This window comes from Echinops telfairi, unplaced genomic scaffold (assembly GCF_000313985.2).
Source record: "Echinops telfairi isolate 266 unplaced genomic scaffold, ASM31398v2 ScPeMD7_18;HRSCAF=68, whole genome shotgun sequence".
NCBI lineage: Eukaryota > Metazoa > Chordata > Mammalia > Afrosoricida > Tenrecidae > Echinops > Echinops telfairi.
Window position 1 is genome coordinate 46,632,771 of NW_022103915.1, and position 14,679 is coordinate 46,647,449.

At 43.6% G+C, this 14,679-nt stretch overlaps 1 protein-coding gene across 1 annotated transcript in view; it reads left to right on the plus strand.

Annotated features, from left to right (window-relative positions):
• CCDC175 (coiled-coil domain containing 175) overlaps positions 1–14,679 on the plus strand; it is a 97,670-nt gene that overhangs the window by 11,863 nt on the left and 71,128 nt on the right. The window contains exons 4-6 of the mRNA XM_045287629.1: positions 2,869–3,004; positions 7,493–7,721; positions 13,281–13,403. Of these exons, the coding sequence (XP_045143564.1) occupies positions 2,869–3,004; positions 7,493–7,721; positions 13,281–13,403 (488 nt within the window). The remainder of the gene's footprint in view (positions 1–2,868; positions 3,005–7,492; positions 7,722–13,280; positions 13,404–14,679) is intronic.

Sequence of the window (14,679 nt, forward strand, 5' to 3'; positions counted from 1 at the left end):
GGTTGTGTCGGGAAGGTGAGCATCATAGAATGCCAATTTACTAGAAGAAAGTATTCTTGTGTTGAGGGAGTACTTGAGTGGAGGCCCAATGGCAACACTTTCAACGCCCTCGTATTTCTAGTTGCTTTGTTTGTGTGCTCAGGTGGGAGTTATACCTGCTCGTGTCACCAGCTTCACAGAAGTCAAAGTTTCTTAAGCAAAATACTGAAACACTAAGCATAAAGGAAAATACTGACAGATTGTACTACTTTAAGAATATTTTTTCATCAAAAGATATAATAAAAAGAGTGAAAACTCATGCTCCTCAATGGAAGATAAGTTTTGTGACCTCACTATAGTCTGCACACACACACACACACACACACACACACACACACACACACACACAGCAGGTCAGGAAGTAGGTTGTTGCTGGTTCATGTGCATGGGGAGCTGGCGGATCTCACAATCTACCCGTCACAAAGCTCATGTCCCAAGAACTGAAGGTCAAAGGATCATTGGCCAGATGTAGGATTGGGAGTGAGTAGAACCCCCACCTATATTGGATACAGGTGACCCCCTCAAGGAAATCACCCCATTAAAATGACTAGCTATTCACATCTTATCACTACATGTAGGCAGATAGCATCATTCTATAACTGCCACACCACTGAGGTTCATGACCTAGCCAAGTAGACACATAACTTTAACTATCACACACCCATAACCAACTCAGGATTTGGATTAAACAATATATAAAGAGCTCTTTTTAAATCAATAAGAAAAAAAATAGACAACACTAGGGAAAATTAGCAAGAGAACTGAAAAGGCCATTCATCAAAGATGAAATCAAATGACCAACATGTACAGAAAGAGTACTGAGTCTCATGAGTAAACAAGAAATGCCAAAATGACCAACACAATGATATATCAGAAAACCTTGCCAAAGCCAGAAACTGTGGGAGGTGGAAGCTTGTTAAGAGAAGCGAAACTCAGATATTTCCCACTCATGGAGAGGAGTAGACAAATGGTAAGATTGCACCTGGTCAAAGATGGAAACCTTGCAAGGCCCAGAAAAAGCAAGGCAGTCTAAGCTCAGAGACATGGCACCCCCTGTGGACAAAGTCCCTCAATATCCCAATGGGAAAGCCAGTACAGCACCTTAGCAATATCTTTGCCTTCCAGTGAGCTGCCCCCCAACAGAGTCTGGAGCTCAGCCCTGGTATTCCACTCCCTTGAACACTCTGATCTTAGCCCCAGAAATAGAGCCAATTCTGATGCCTGTTACCCTTGCTACTTAGAGTCCTCACTCGCTTTTAGTTATTAACCAATTATTCATCATTCCAATCCTCCATTATAACTGAAAAAGGTGCCCTCTTCAAATGACTTTAAGATGCCTGTCTGCTAATTGAACTTTGACTAATGCAGGAGATAATAAAACTATTGTACTTGCAGAGAAAATATAGCCAACTATCTATGTGGGCAGAGAAAAAGTAAAACTCAGAAAGATGTGTACCAAAGGCAGAATTATAGGTATTTTTATTTTGTTATTTTTGGTTCCTTCTTTATCTTCAGGATGTATTTCTTTTTATAATCAAGAAAATATTTTTGAAGGAAAAAAATATAATATTGGTTTATATTTGGTACACAATGACTGCTTAACCAAATAAATTGGTTTATATATGATATTATAAAATGTTGCCACTGAAAGGGAGTCCTTGGACTAGTAGCATCAGTTTCACTCAAGAGTGGAGTTAGAAATGCTGACACTTGGGCTCGCCCCAGACCCACTACAGAGAATCTGCCTTTCAGCAAAATCCCCTGGTCGTACATGTGTATATTTGAGACATAACGTTGGAGAAGCCCTGATATTACGGACAATTTAATGACCAGCCTAGAAGTTGAAGAAATAGTCTAGCTCTCTCAGAGTAGCAACTGGGTAGTTTCTATGGAAGGTGTTGTGTAGAAATGGGTGGTCCAGAACTTTCTAATCCAGTGGTTCTCAACCTTCCTAATGCCGTGACCCTCTCCTCATGTTGTGGTGGGCCCCCAACCATAAAATTATTTTCATTACTACTTCACAACTGTAATTTTGCTACTGTTATGAATCGGGCTACCCCTGTGAAAGGGTTGTTCGACCCCCAAAAGGGTCACGACCCACAGGTTGAGAACCACAGCGGTCTAAAATGCATGTGTATTCTGTCATGCACTGAACTGTCCTCTGAAGTTGTATGTGATTACACTGATTTGTTCTTTATTGATGAATAATCGGGTCTTAAATACATGGAGTTCTCCAGAAAGCAAAACCCGTTGTGGTGATGGCTTTTGTATGAGTATTTTATTGAATGAAATTCCAAGAACAGGAGTAGATGATCAGGAGACTACAACAGAGGGAAGGGGACAGCCATAGGAAGATGCATAATGAAACTGGCCATGCGAAATGCACACAACCTGCTTCTGAGGCCAAGTTCGCAGGGCCATCCGTCAGTGTGAGGGAGGACAGCGTCCCTGGCCCTTTCTACCAAAGGTCAAATGTTTGCCCAACCTCCCATACACCCAGGTTACTCCTGGCTTATCTAAGAAGTCTCAGGAGAGAGGCAATGGGGTATTTGTAGGCCAGGAACTGAGCGGTGCATGGCGCAGTCAGAAACCAGGTGCTGTCCCTCTGTGCTGGGGAAAGTTGTTGAAGCCCATAGAAAACTGAAATAAGAGAAACCAGCGATAGTTGAGACTGAGCGGATCCAAAGCATTAAGAGGTATCTGATACCAGAACATAATACAAAGAATCTTTCACCGGATGATTTAATTTGTTTATGATTTAGAAAAGTCAGTATCCACATGTATGTACTTTCTCAGTTAATGAAGTCATGTTTCCACTTACTTTTTAAGAGTGTGTCAGAGATGCCCGTAAATTAAATCTTTTTGAAATAAATAAATTGCATATGAAAAATATAAGTCTTGAAAGGGAAATAGAGTCGCTGAAGAAGAAAATCGTTGAGCTGAAAGAAAACAACATATCTCTGGGGTAAGTGTTTTGATTGAGCATTTCAGGCAACGGGCCGGAGGAGTTGGGGATGGGGAGCTGGGCTGGAGGGGAGGACTGTCCTGAGGGGTGTGCCCTGTGATCTCAACTGGTTTGGGACATTGGGGAAGTAGAGACAAATCTGGGAAGGAGACCCAGGCTGATATGGGATTGGTGTTGACTCTGGAGAGCTGGAGAAGAGAGCGGAGAATCTTCCACTGCTGCAGGCAGGAGGCCCAGAAAACTTCAGAGGCGACCCAGCTTCCTGGGAACAGCTATTCGTAAATCACACCACCTAGCATGCTGCCACGCAAGTTAGAGGTGCAAGGTGGCATTAGTTTTGCCTTTAGTAGACTTCAACTTACAAACCACCACCACCAAAGCCAGAAAGGCTACTGGGTTTCTAAGGTCCTTGGGTGGCACAAACAATTGTGCTTGATGGTTACCCTCCGGGCTGGTGGGCTTAACTTACCCTGTGGCCCTGGATGCAGGGTCTGGCAATCCACTTCCATAAAGATTACAGCCCCCAAAACCCTATGAAACAGTTCCACTATGTAACGCATAACCTCACCACGAGCTGGCGCCAACTCAACGGCAAAGAGTTTGGTTTTTTGTTTTTGTATCGCATTGTTATTTATTTCTTATACTTTTTGGTATTGTTTTGCATCAGATATATTTTATCTGGCTTAAATCCTTAAAGAAGTTCCGCCATAATCTACTGCAGGCCTAAGGATGGTTCCCACGAGAAGGTCCCCGATTTTACCTGTGCTTGAATGAGACGCTGTGTGTGGCCAGCAGCAGTTCTCTTCCTTGTCTTCAGGCCGGAGTTATGTAGCCTCAGACCACCACGTTACCCCTGTGGGCCCGTGACCCCCATTTGTGATATGGGGATCACGCTCTTGATTGTCCAGCTGGTGAGAGGAAGAGAGCTAGCCTGAAAGGAAGACACCCAGATGAGGGCAATCTTGCCCTGTGGAACACAGAGGGCACTGAGCACATGTGCAAAATGGAATTGAGTATCGGGATGTCCGTTTGCCAGCGTGAGAAATGTTCGAAGAGCCCTAACTATAGTTCTGTCATCATACGAAACACCTCCCCATCCCCACCAAAAAACCCTCAAATATCATCAGAGGGTTGCTTCTTGTTGTTCCCGTGGGGTGCCCTCAGGTTGGTTCTGACCGATAGCGACCCTACGTGCAACAGAGCGAATTGACCATCCCTGGGTCCTGTGCCACCCTCACAATTCCTTCGTATGCTTGAGCCCATTGTTGCAGCCACCGTGTCGGCTCATCTGGCTGAGGGCGTCCTCTTTTTCACTGCCCTCCACTTTCCCAAGCATGCTGTCCTTCTCCAGGGCCTGGTCTCTCCCGATGACGTGTCTGAAGTATGTCAGATGAAGTCTCCCCAGCCTTGCCTCGGAGGCGTCTTCTGGCCGGCCTTCCTCCAGGACCGATTTGCTGCTTCTTTTGACAGCCCTTGATGCTGCAATGTTCTTCTCCAACATCACAATTCAAACGCATCAGTTCTTCTTCAGTCTTCCTTATTCAGTGTCCGACTTCCGCGTGCTTCTGAGGCAAGGCGTGGGTCCGGCTCACCTTAGTCTTCCAAGTCTCTTCCTTGTTCTTCCGCACTTTGTAGAGGTTTTGTGCAGCGCCTTTACCCCCAGGCAATATGTCATTTGACCTATTGACTGCTGCTTCCCTGAGCATTGATTGTGGATCCACTCAGGACAAAGTCCTCGACAACTTCAATCTTTTCTCCAGGCATCTCTACTGGGCCGGTTGTGAGGATTTGGGTTTTCTTCTCGTGGGCTGTAATCCATACTGAAGGCTAAAATCCTTGCTCTTCATCGGAGCAGTTCCTTACGGTCTTCCTCACTTTCAGCAAACAAGCTGTGTTATCCACATACAGCAAGCTGTTAGTGAGCCTTCCTCCAGTCCTCATGGTTCAGTCTTCCTCCCACCGTCCAGCTTCTCTGGTGATTTGCTCAGCATACAGATTGAATAAGGGTGGTGAGCAGATACACCCCCGACGCATACCTTTCTTTATCTTAAATCGTGCAGGATTCCCTCATTCCGTTAGTACCCAGCCTCTTCATCCATGAGCAAGTTCCGCCATGACCATGAGGAAGAGAGTTGCTTGGTATCCAAGAAACCAAAGCATCAACAGTCCAGGCCCAGCAAGGCCCAGCTGGTCGTGTATTTACCAAAGTAGGCCCCACAGAACACTCGTTCTGGGAAACACTCCATAAAAAAGGAAAGTTTAGGAATTAATACATTTGAGAACGGCTGCATTTAAGGAGACTACAAAAGTTTGTGGAGAAACTCCATTGCCTTTTCGTTCCATTGAAGCACGACCTTTTAGAAGCCTTCTCACAACTTACCCCCTGTTGAGTGTTCACATGCATATTTGTATGTGTGTGCGCGCGTGGGGCAGGGGTGGGGGTGAGTGCCGGCTACAATTGCCAGAGACTGCTATATAAACCAGACGCTCAATTTCTAACCTAAGAGCCAGCAAGCAAGCAGATAACACTCAGGCTGGATACTCATATCAGCTGGCCAGCGCATCTCACCCCGCCGGACAGGCGTGTGGCTCTCAAACTGGAACAGGCTTCAGCTGGAGAGCTTGTGGGATGACCTAACCAGGGGTTCGGATTCAGGTCCCCCTGAGACCTGAACATTTGCATTTCTAACAAGTTCTCTCTCGATGCTCATGCTGCTAGCCCAGTGGCCTCACTTTGAGAAGCCTGGGCTGGAGACAAATCTTTATGCAAAGACAAATTACCAGCAGACGTTGTTGCTTAGTGAGCATCATCAAGGCCCAACCATTAGCTAATTTCAGTAGCTCCAACTCGTCGGATATGATGATCTCTAGTTCCCAACCCTCATCATACACGTAATTAGTTTTTGGTTTTTGCTTTCTGTTTTATTCTCTCCTGAGTATTCATGATCCTCGGGCTCTTGAATCCTCAAAAAGTTCCCTCTGCTGGACCCACAAAGCACCCCACTGTTCGATCCTCTCACTGAACCTCTGTCTCAGGCTCCCATGTATCTCTCTGGAGAGTTCACTTCTGGAAACGAAATGGAACAACAGCCCGGTCCCCATTTTCTGGGCCTCACACACAATCCACTAGAAGGAAACGGCTTTTTAAACAATGAACATTAAAATCAGAAAATGCCTTTAAGTGATGAGAGATTTTAGAAAGAAAGGGGAGAAATGGCACCACCAGACCCTCCTCCCATTTTGTTTGTTTGTCTGTCCTTAACCCTGGGGTCTCTGTTTCTCACCATCTTAATGGGTTCCTCACGCTGGCTGTGGCCCATCGTTGATGTGTGAGCTTGTCTCCCTGTAACCCAGATCTGGCTGTGACCAGGACCATGTAAGAGGGCTCAAATTGGGTTTCAAGCATCCTGTGAACTCAGCCCTCTTAGAGGTCTCCTCCCCACCCCCATCCCCATCCTCCGAGGAAAGAGGGCTTTCTCCTGTACCCCCACTGCATTAGAAGTTCACTAGAGGGGTGGTGGGATATTTATCTTTATTCAACTTCACTACCTTATTTTAGGATGATAAGCTAGATAGGGCAATGCTATACAGGCAGTCTCCCATGAGCTACCAATGAGGTCCATTCCGCCCTACATCTTTAAGGTGAATGTGTAGGTGCATATGGTTCTTATTTAGTCTGACTTTGGTGAAAGAGGCCTTTTCAGTGATTTGAAAGCAAGGGCAGGTAGAGGTTGGTTCAGTTGTCTCAAAGGGAGAGCAAATGTCGCTGACATGAAAGCAGAGCTTGGACCTGGTGAGCCAAGCTGCAACAGGAGGGCCCCGCTCAAAGAGGGTGGCTGACCACACTGCTTTGAGAGAATGTGACTCTCCCCAGTCTTGCCAAGAACACAGTGTCACAAGTCTGACTCACCGCAGGCAGAGCGCACCAGGCTCTTCTGAGTCTCCCTTACAGGGCTTTGGCCTGTTCACTGCCCACTTTCCAGTTAGCATGATAAACTACCCAAATTGTAAAAATGCCGGTTTAGTTTTACTTTGTCAGTGCAAGCTGAACCAGTTCTAAAGGATCCAAAGTCCTGTTTAAATGGCAAGTAGGTATTGTCTGTCAATGAAAAAAAAAAAAGATGTCAGGGACTGTCTGTGTATAAATGGCCAGGTACCACGTACCTAGTCACATTTATTTTTGAATCATTGGATACTTTAAACCAAACGGCACCATAGTTACTATCTGAATCTTGCCATGATCTACTGGGATTGATGGGGAGAGGTGGTGGCTATGTGGAGTTTTTCTAGTGGAAAATGATCGCAAACTCGACACTTGTCTCATGCTTACTTCTGTCCTCATTTCAACTGAATTTGGACAGTTATAAGCACAACTATAAAATATTCTTGACAGTTTCTCACATTAAAGTGATGTAGCTTAACAAACAGACTTTCAAACTCTCACCCACCAGCCCACCATCTATTTTTCATGTCACATTTTCCTCGTAGGGAGAAGCAAGAGGCGTTAGCGAGGAAGCACGAGCGATCGGTCGTGTTATTCAACCACATGTTGGAAAGAAAAGCCGCCTCTATCATTTTCATAAATGATACCTACACCAAGATAAACCTTGAAAAAGAGGAAATTGAAGCACACAAAAGTTGCCTCGAAGAGACAAAGACGAGAATGGAAGTGGATAGAGAAGAATATCTGGCAATGAAAAAAAGAATAAGTGCCCAGGTAAATGCCAGGATTTCTTCCTTTGATTTTTAAGATGCAGAAACTGAACGGAGCCTAAATCAGGGCATGGAAAGTAATGCATCTGTCCTGAAGCCCTGCAGGTGTTTTCTGTAGCCTCTTCTGTGATGTAAAGATTGGCAGAAAGCAGGGGACTCAAGAACATTTGGAGCCTTCTGGGAGAGGTATTTATTGTGTAGAAACATCTCTGGTCATGGGGAAGAAGTTAAGTGACCAGTTTTGCAACCTTAGGGTTCGGCCCCTTGGCCATCTGCTGCCCTATAGGAACAAGCACTTTGCCACCATCTTATGGGACTTCCTTGACAATTCTGAGACTGTATCTCTACAAAGAGAACCAGAGCATGTAGACTGAGTTCTCAGTTCCTGCTGCCTCTGCTGGATGAATCTTCCAGAGAAGCAGTCTGTAGAAGGCTGGGAAGAGCCCAGGGCTCTAGAGACACCAGAGTGTTTCAAGGCTGAAGCAGGGAAGCAGGAAGAGGGAATCGGTGGGGATGGCTCTCCATCCTGTGGTAGAGTAGGGTTGGAAGGGGCTGGACTATTTGTTATGCCACCTCAATTAAAACTCACTCAGCACTGAGGATTCTTCCTACGTACTTAGGGTTGCCTCCATACTAGGTGTTTCCAGCTTTGGTATTGACCCTCTGCTACCAGGCCTAGCCCATGATAACGACTGATGGTGAGCTCCTGAGGCTGCCCTCTGCTGACCACAATTGGCATAATCTCAGTTTATACAATACTTTTTGGCATTTCTTCATTGAAATGTTAAAGGAGAAAAAAAATCTAGTCGTGAATCATATTCGCTTCACCTGGTGATTGATTCTATGGTAAGACCTTTGGGGTATTTATAATTCCAATTAAGTCTGAGCTTCTTAATCCCTATAAGTGCCTGCCTCATAAGAAGTATTTCACAGTAAAGCCTTTATGTATTTATGTAATTTCTGTGTCTAGATAACCCATCCATTCGTTAGCATCTTTGCAAGAAGCATGTTGTGAAGGTTCTGGGAGTCAGGGTGCTTTCCGGTGCTTACAACAAGTCCAGACTCTGCCTTGTTTAAGCAGCAAGATCATTTATTATATTGCACAGTGTAGATTTTAGAGCTGTGACAGCCTCTCAGAATAGATCATGCTCCATCTTGCACCTTAAATAGAGTTTCCTCCATGGAAACAAAAGGGCTACCAATAACAATTGGACTATTTTCTTGTTCAATGAAGGAGCAAGAGGAAATCATTTCTCTAACATCCACCTTGGAAAACTAATGCATTCCCTGGGAATAAACTGATAATTATTGGTAATCAGTTCCTCATGTCGTGATGACCCCCACCATAAAATTACTTTTGTTGCTACCTCCTAACTGTAATTTTGCTGCTGTTAAGAATCATAATGTAAATATCTGATATGCAGGATGTATTTTCATTATTACAAATTGAACATAATTAAAGCATAGTGATTACTGTATATACTCATGTATAAGCCAAGTTTTTCAGCACATTCTTAATGCAGTTTTTGTGGTAAAATTAGGTGCCTCTGCTGATATTCTGGTCAGCTTATACATGAGTACATACGGTACATTTATTTGTTGAAACATCCTCAATTGGTATTTTGTCAATTCCTAGAACCTTGCTTTTTGCCAATGTGTTCAGTGCAACTTTGACATCTTACTGATCATGTTTCTTCCGGAAGTGGTTGAACAGTAGCCAAAACTTTTGGTGCAGTGGTTCTGTATATTCCTTATCTCTTCTTGCGATGCTTCCTGCATCATGCAATATTTTGCCCAGAGACTCCTTCAGTAATACAACTCAAGGTTTCTTTTTTTTTTTTCTTCAGTTCTTTCGCCTTGAGACATACTGAGCATGTTTCCCCCTTCTGATTTTCTTTCACTCTGGTTCTTTATACGTTTCATTATGATAATTTGTTTTGTCATCTCGGGCTGCATTTTGAAATCTTCAGTTCAGCTCTTTTATTTCATTTTTTTCTTCTATTAGCCTCAACTACTCTACATTCATCAGCAAGTTTCCTGGTCTCTTCTCACATCCATTTTTGTATTTTTAAAAATGATTTTTATGTATGATATTCTTGATGTCATCCCCTAACTCATTTGGTCAGTAGTGTTCAATATATCAAATCCATTCTTGAGATTATCCCTAATTTGGGGTGTATCTCAGTATACTAAAGAGCACACTTCGGCTCTTGTGGACTTGGCTTGATTTTCTTCAGCTGCAACTTGAACAATATGAGCAACTGATAGTTGGCCCTGCAGTCTGGCCCTGACCTTACTCTGATTGATGAGCTAGAGCAGTGGTTCTCAACCTGTGGGTCGCGACCCCTTTGGGGGCCGAAGGACCCTTTCACAGGGGTTGCCTAAGGCCATTGGAAAACACATATTTCCGATGGTCTTAGGAACTGAGACACCGCTCCTCTATCCGTCTTCAGGCGGTTCTGCTCACATGCAGATATGCTGATCTGGTGAGAAAGAAGCTATCTCAACCTTCACCATGATGCTGGCTTTTTACACATACTGTCACAAAATGTAGTTTACTGTTGTTATATTAAGACTGCTACCCATGCTACACCGTGCTTCAAGACAAAATTTCATTTATTTGTTACTAGAAATAAGTATTTCACAATATACAATTACATATTGGTTTTGTGATTACACAACTCTGGAAGCACTCACGTGGCTCTGCCAAGACCTTGGAGGACTGCTATCAGCTGAAAGAGGTCCTGCTTGAGTCTACTGCAAAGAAAGGTGATCCAACAGAATGAAGAGAGGACTGAACAACATCATTCACACCATAGTTAAGTAAAATTGTGCTGAAGATATTAAAAACCGGTTGTGGCAGAACTGCCAGAATTTGAAGCAAGACTCAGAAGAGGATGTGGAATGAGGATGTCATTGCTGATGGAGGCTGGATCCTGCCTGAACGCAGAGAACACGAGAAAGAGGTTTCCTTGTGTTTTACTGCCTGTGCAGAAACATAGTGTGAATCTTGACAAACTGTGGATAGCACAGAGAAGCGTGGGAATGCCAGAATACTTCACTGTGCTCATGCGGAACCTCTACAGCGAAAATGAGGCATTTGGTGCAACTGAACAAGGGGATAATACTTGATTTCAAATAAGGAAGGCGCTGGATCCAGGTTGTGTCCTCTCGCCAGATTTATTCAAGCTGTCGGCTGAGCAAATAATCCAAGACACCAGACTGTATGAAGGAGAATTTGGTACCAGGATTGGAGGAAGACTCACTAACAACTTGTGACAGGGAGATGCCATAGCCTTGGGCACTGACAGCGGAGAGGACGGCGAGCACTCACTGCTATCCAACAAAGACTCCAGCCTTCAGTGGGCTATGCTTCAGCAGAAAAAACAGACAGCCTCACAAGTGGCTCAGTAAGCAACAATATGATAAATGGAGAAAAGATAGTGGTTGTCAAAAATTTCATTTTACTTGGATCCACAATCAATGCCCATAGAAATCAGCAGGCAAAGAAAAAAAAAATCAAACAAGGACGTACTGCCTTGGGCAAATCTATGGCAAAAGACCTCTTTCAAGTGATTTTTTAAAAAGCCAAGAAATCATCTGGAGAACTAAGCTGCACCAAGTTTCTTTCATCTGGGTTTGTCCCCTGGCGCATAGACCACGGATAATGTTCATTGTTCAGAGTAGTCGTTCTGGCAAAACAGCTGGGGGAAGGCCGTCAGACAGAGGTTTCATTGCTCTGCGGCAGAGTTCAATGTTCCTTCTCAGGCCTCACTGTTCAGTTCCTTGGTTCCTTCCCATTCCTTCATTTGACCAGACAAATCCACCATGTGCTTACCTTTGCCAAGGGCTGACCCACTTCACCAGGGTCTGACCTGTGATCCGCACACATTGGTTGGTGATACCAAGTTGCTAAAGACAGCATGGTGTGCCTTTTCTTGTTATGTTGTGCACTTTGTCTTTAGTCTGTTTTCTGTTTCCCATTAAGAAAATGTGGATTTAAGTTTCTGGGCAATTCTTCGTTCACGTTGGGGATGACTATCTGATCCCCTCTTGGTATGTTCGCCAGCTGCCGTTGGGCCAGTCTGACTCGCAGTGCCACTGTTCCCAGTCGAGCTGTTTCATGAGACTCTCCAGGTTGGACCTTTCAGAAGCAGATCGACAGACCTGTCTGAGGGACCCCTGGGTGGGTTTGAATCTGCTGCTGTTGCTGTGGTTAGGCGCCACAGAGTTGATCAAAATTCATAGCAGTCACGTGTGCAACAGAACAAAAGACAGCCCCGTCCTCCCAGTGGTTGTTAGCTTCATTTGTAAATGTGCCAGTTCATTTCATTTCATTGAGGCTCCTCAGCTTTTTCATTGACCCTCTACTTTGCCAACGTGAGGTCCTTCTCCATGGACTGATTCCTCCTGATAACATGCCCCAAGTATGTCAGGGGAAGTCTTGGCATCCTCACTCAGCAGGAGCATCCGCAAGGTACTTCTTTCAAAAATAGACTTGCTTGTTGTTACGGCAGTACAGGGGACTTTCCGTAGTCTTCCCCAGCACCCTCATTCAAATGCATCCGTTCTTCTTCAGCCTACTCAACCGCAGACCCCCTGCCAGTGAGCCGATCCCAACTCCAAGCAACCCTCTGGGACAGGGTCGAACTGCCCCAGTGGGGTTCTGAGGCTGTACCTTTTTTTCAGGAGTAGAAAGCCTCACCTTTCTCGGGCTAGTAGTTCTGAACCGCTGACCTTGGGGTTGTCTATCCTGCCCTCTATAGGTCGCTATGACTCGGAATTGACTGGAGGGCAGTGTTTGGTGTTCAGTCCGGGTAGTGTCGAGGTTATGCATTGGGCTGCTAACCGCGAGGCTTGAAAGCATCAGCTACTCCAGGGGAGAAAAAGGAGGTTTTCTACTCCCCTAAAGAGTTATAATCTCAGAACTCCACAGGGGCAGTGCCCTGCCCTATAGGATCACCAGGAGTCAGAATCGGCTGGGTGGCAGTGAGTTTGAGGGCTTTGTTTCCGAGCACACTATAAATCCAGGAACCATGGCTGTGATGTTTTACCAGTGAGTCACTATAAAGGAAATTGCTTTTATATTTTTCATTGTGAGATAAGCTAACCACAAAGTCAGATTTTCAAACTCCACCAGCTGCTCCATGGGGGTGGGGGTGAGGGAAGAAGGGATAAGATTTTCTGCTCCCATAAAGATGTACAACTTTGGAAACCCTAGGGAGCAGGTTCATGCTGTCCTATAGGGTCACAGTGAGTCAAAATTGACGATGGCAGTGGGTTTGGGTTATGATTATTGTTATTGCTGTTCTTATAAATTTAATAGTTCCTATTTTTGTTTGACTCTTTGAAGGTCACTGTTTTTTTCCTATAATGTTTGAAAACCCTATTTTTTGTGATTTTTAAATTTTTATTGATATACTTTGATAGAATGGCTTCAGAAAAGATCTACTGACAAGTTAATATGTATCCATATATCTACATATGGATATATATGTTTGCATTTCCTAAACTTTGCTGTACTAATTGGCTTTTGATTGGCTTACTATGTTTATCATTATAGATGGATGAATATAGAAGATCCTTTGATAGAAAAAGAAAGGAGGCACATGGGAAGAAGAAAGAATTGACAAAATTAACCCTTAAAATGTCAAAAATGAGAGAAGCAGTTGCTTCCAGGGTTGTGGTAAGACAGAATAAAATATGTTCTTTCAAACCAGACTTGGGCATTGCAGGATACAACCTTAAATAATTAGTAGCCAGTGTCCCAATCACCTGCATTTCATTCTCAGAGAACCTTCTCGGCATGAAAAGATCTTCTGTGGCGGTCTTGGGAGTATTCTGGTGCGGTTGTATTTGAACATGGTGTCAAGAAAAAAGTTTGGAATCCTTTAGGTACAAATTTCACCTGGTGGGAGAAAATACTACAAAGAGGTTGATTTGTCAAATGCATCCAGAACCAGCTAAAGATACTGATATTTAGCACATTTTCATGAGATTTCTTTAGCTGACAAGATAAATAACCTGAATTCTTAATTGTGGGTTGGAGAACAGCACAGATCTTAAGTTTTCTACTCACACTTGATACAGTAAAATTAATATAAGAAAGAGATAACTTGCCTATTTAAATTAGAAAATACTCTTATGAGCTCTGAATTTCTACTTAAAGAAATAATTAATAGCCTGTATTGAGTGCCAACTCCAGGATTGTGAGATAATTCACAATCCTGATGTAAACTAAAACCTGGAAAAACTTTAAGGGTGAGGGCGATTAAAAAAACCAAAAAACTACATTGTAAAAATACCTGTTTCACCACAAATATTCTCCTTTTATATTTCCTTCTTTCAAATCTAGATTTCACTTTTTCACAGTATCCAAAAGTTCTATTCCGTAAATACTGATTGGATACTAAGACAGAAAAGACCTTGAGCCTAAGTACCAATTAAAGCAAAGGACCCGATTTGTTTTGACTTTTCTATGGTGTTTATTCTATTATCCCAGGACAAGATTTTGATGGAGGATGCTTAGGACAATATGGATTTATTTGCATTTATTTGCATTTTTACTGTTGTAAGGATTCAATTATAACACAACATTTACCCATTCAAGATGCTCTTCCAGTTCAGAGGTTACCTCATCACTTTACTGATAAACATCTTCGATGAACACAATGTCTTCATGGTGATGAGTTCTTGTTCAACTATTTTGTATGTGGTTGCCTGGGCTTTTGGTGCCCTATTCATGTTGAAGACTTAAGACCCAAGGCATTATTACCTCTATGGTTTTGTTTTTTTAAATCATTTTATTAGGGGCTCATACAACTCTTATCACAATCCATACATACATCAACTGTGTAAAGCACATTTGAACATTCATTGCCCTCATCATTCTCAAACTATTTGCTCTCCACTTAAGCCCCTGGCATCAGGTCCTCGTTTCCCACCCCCCCTCCCCGCTCCCC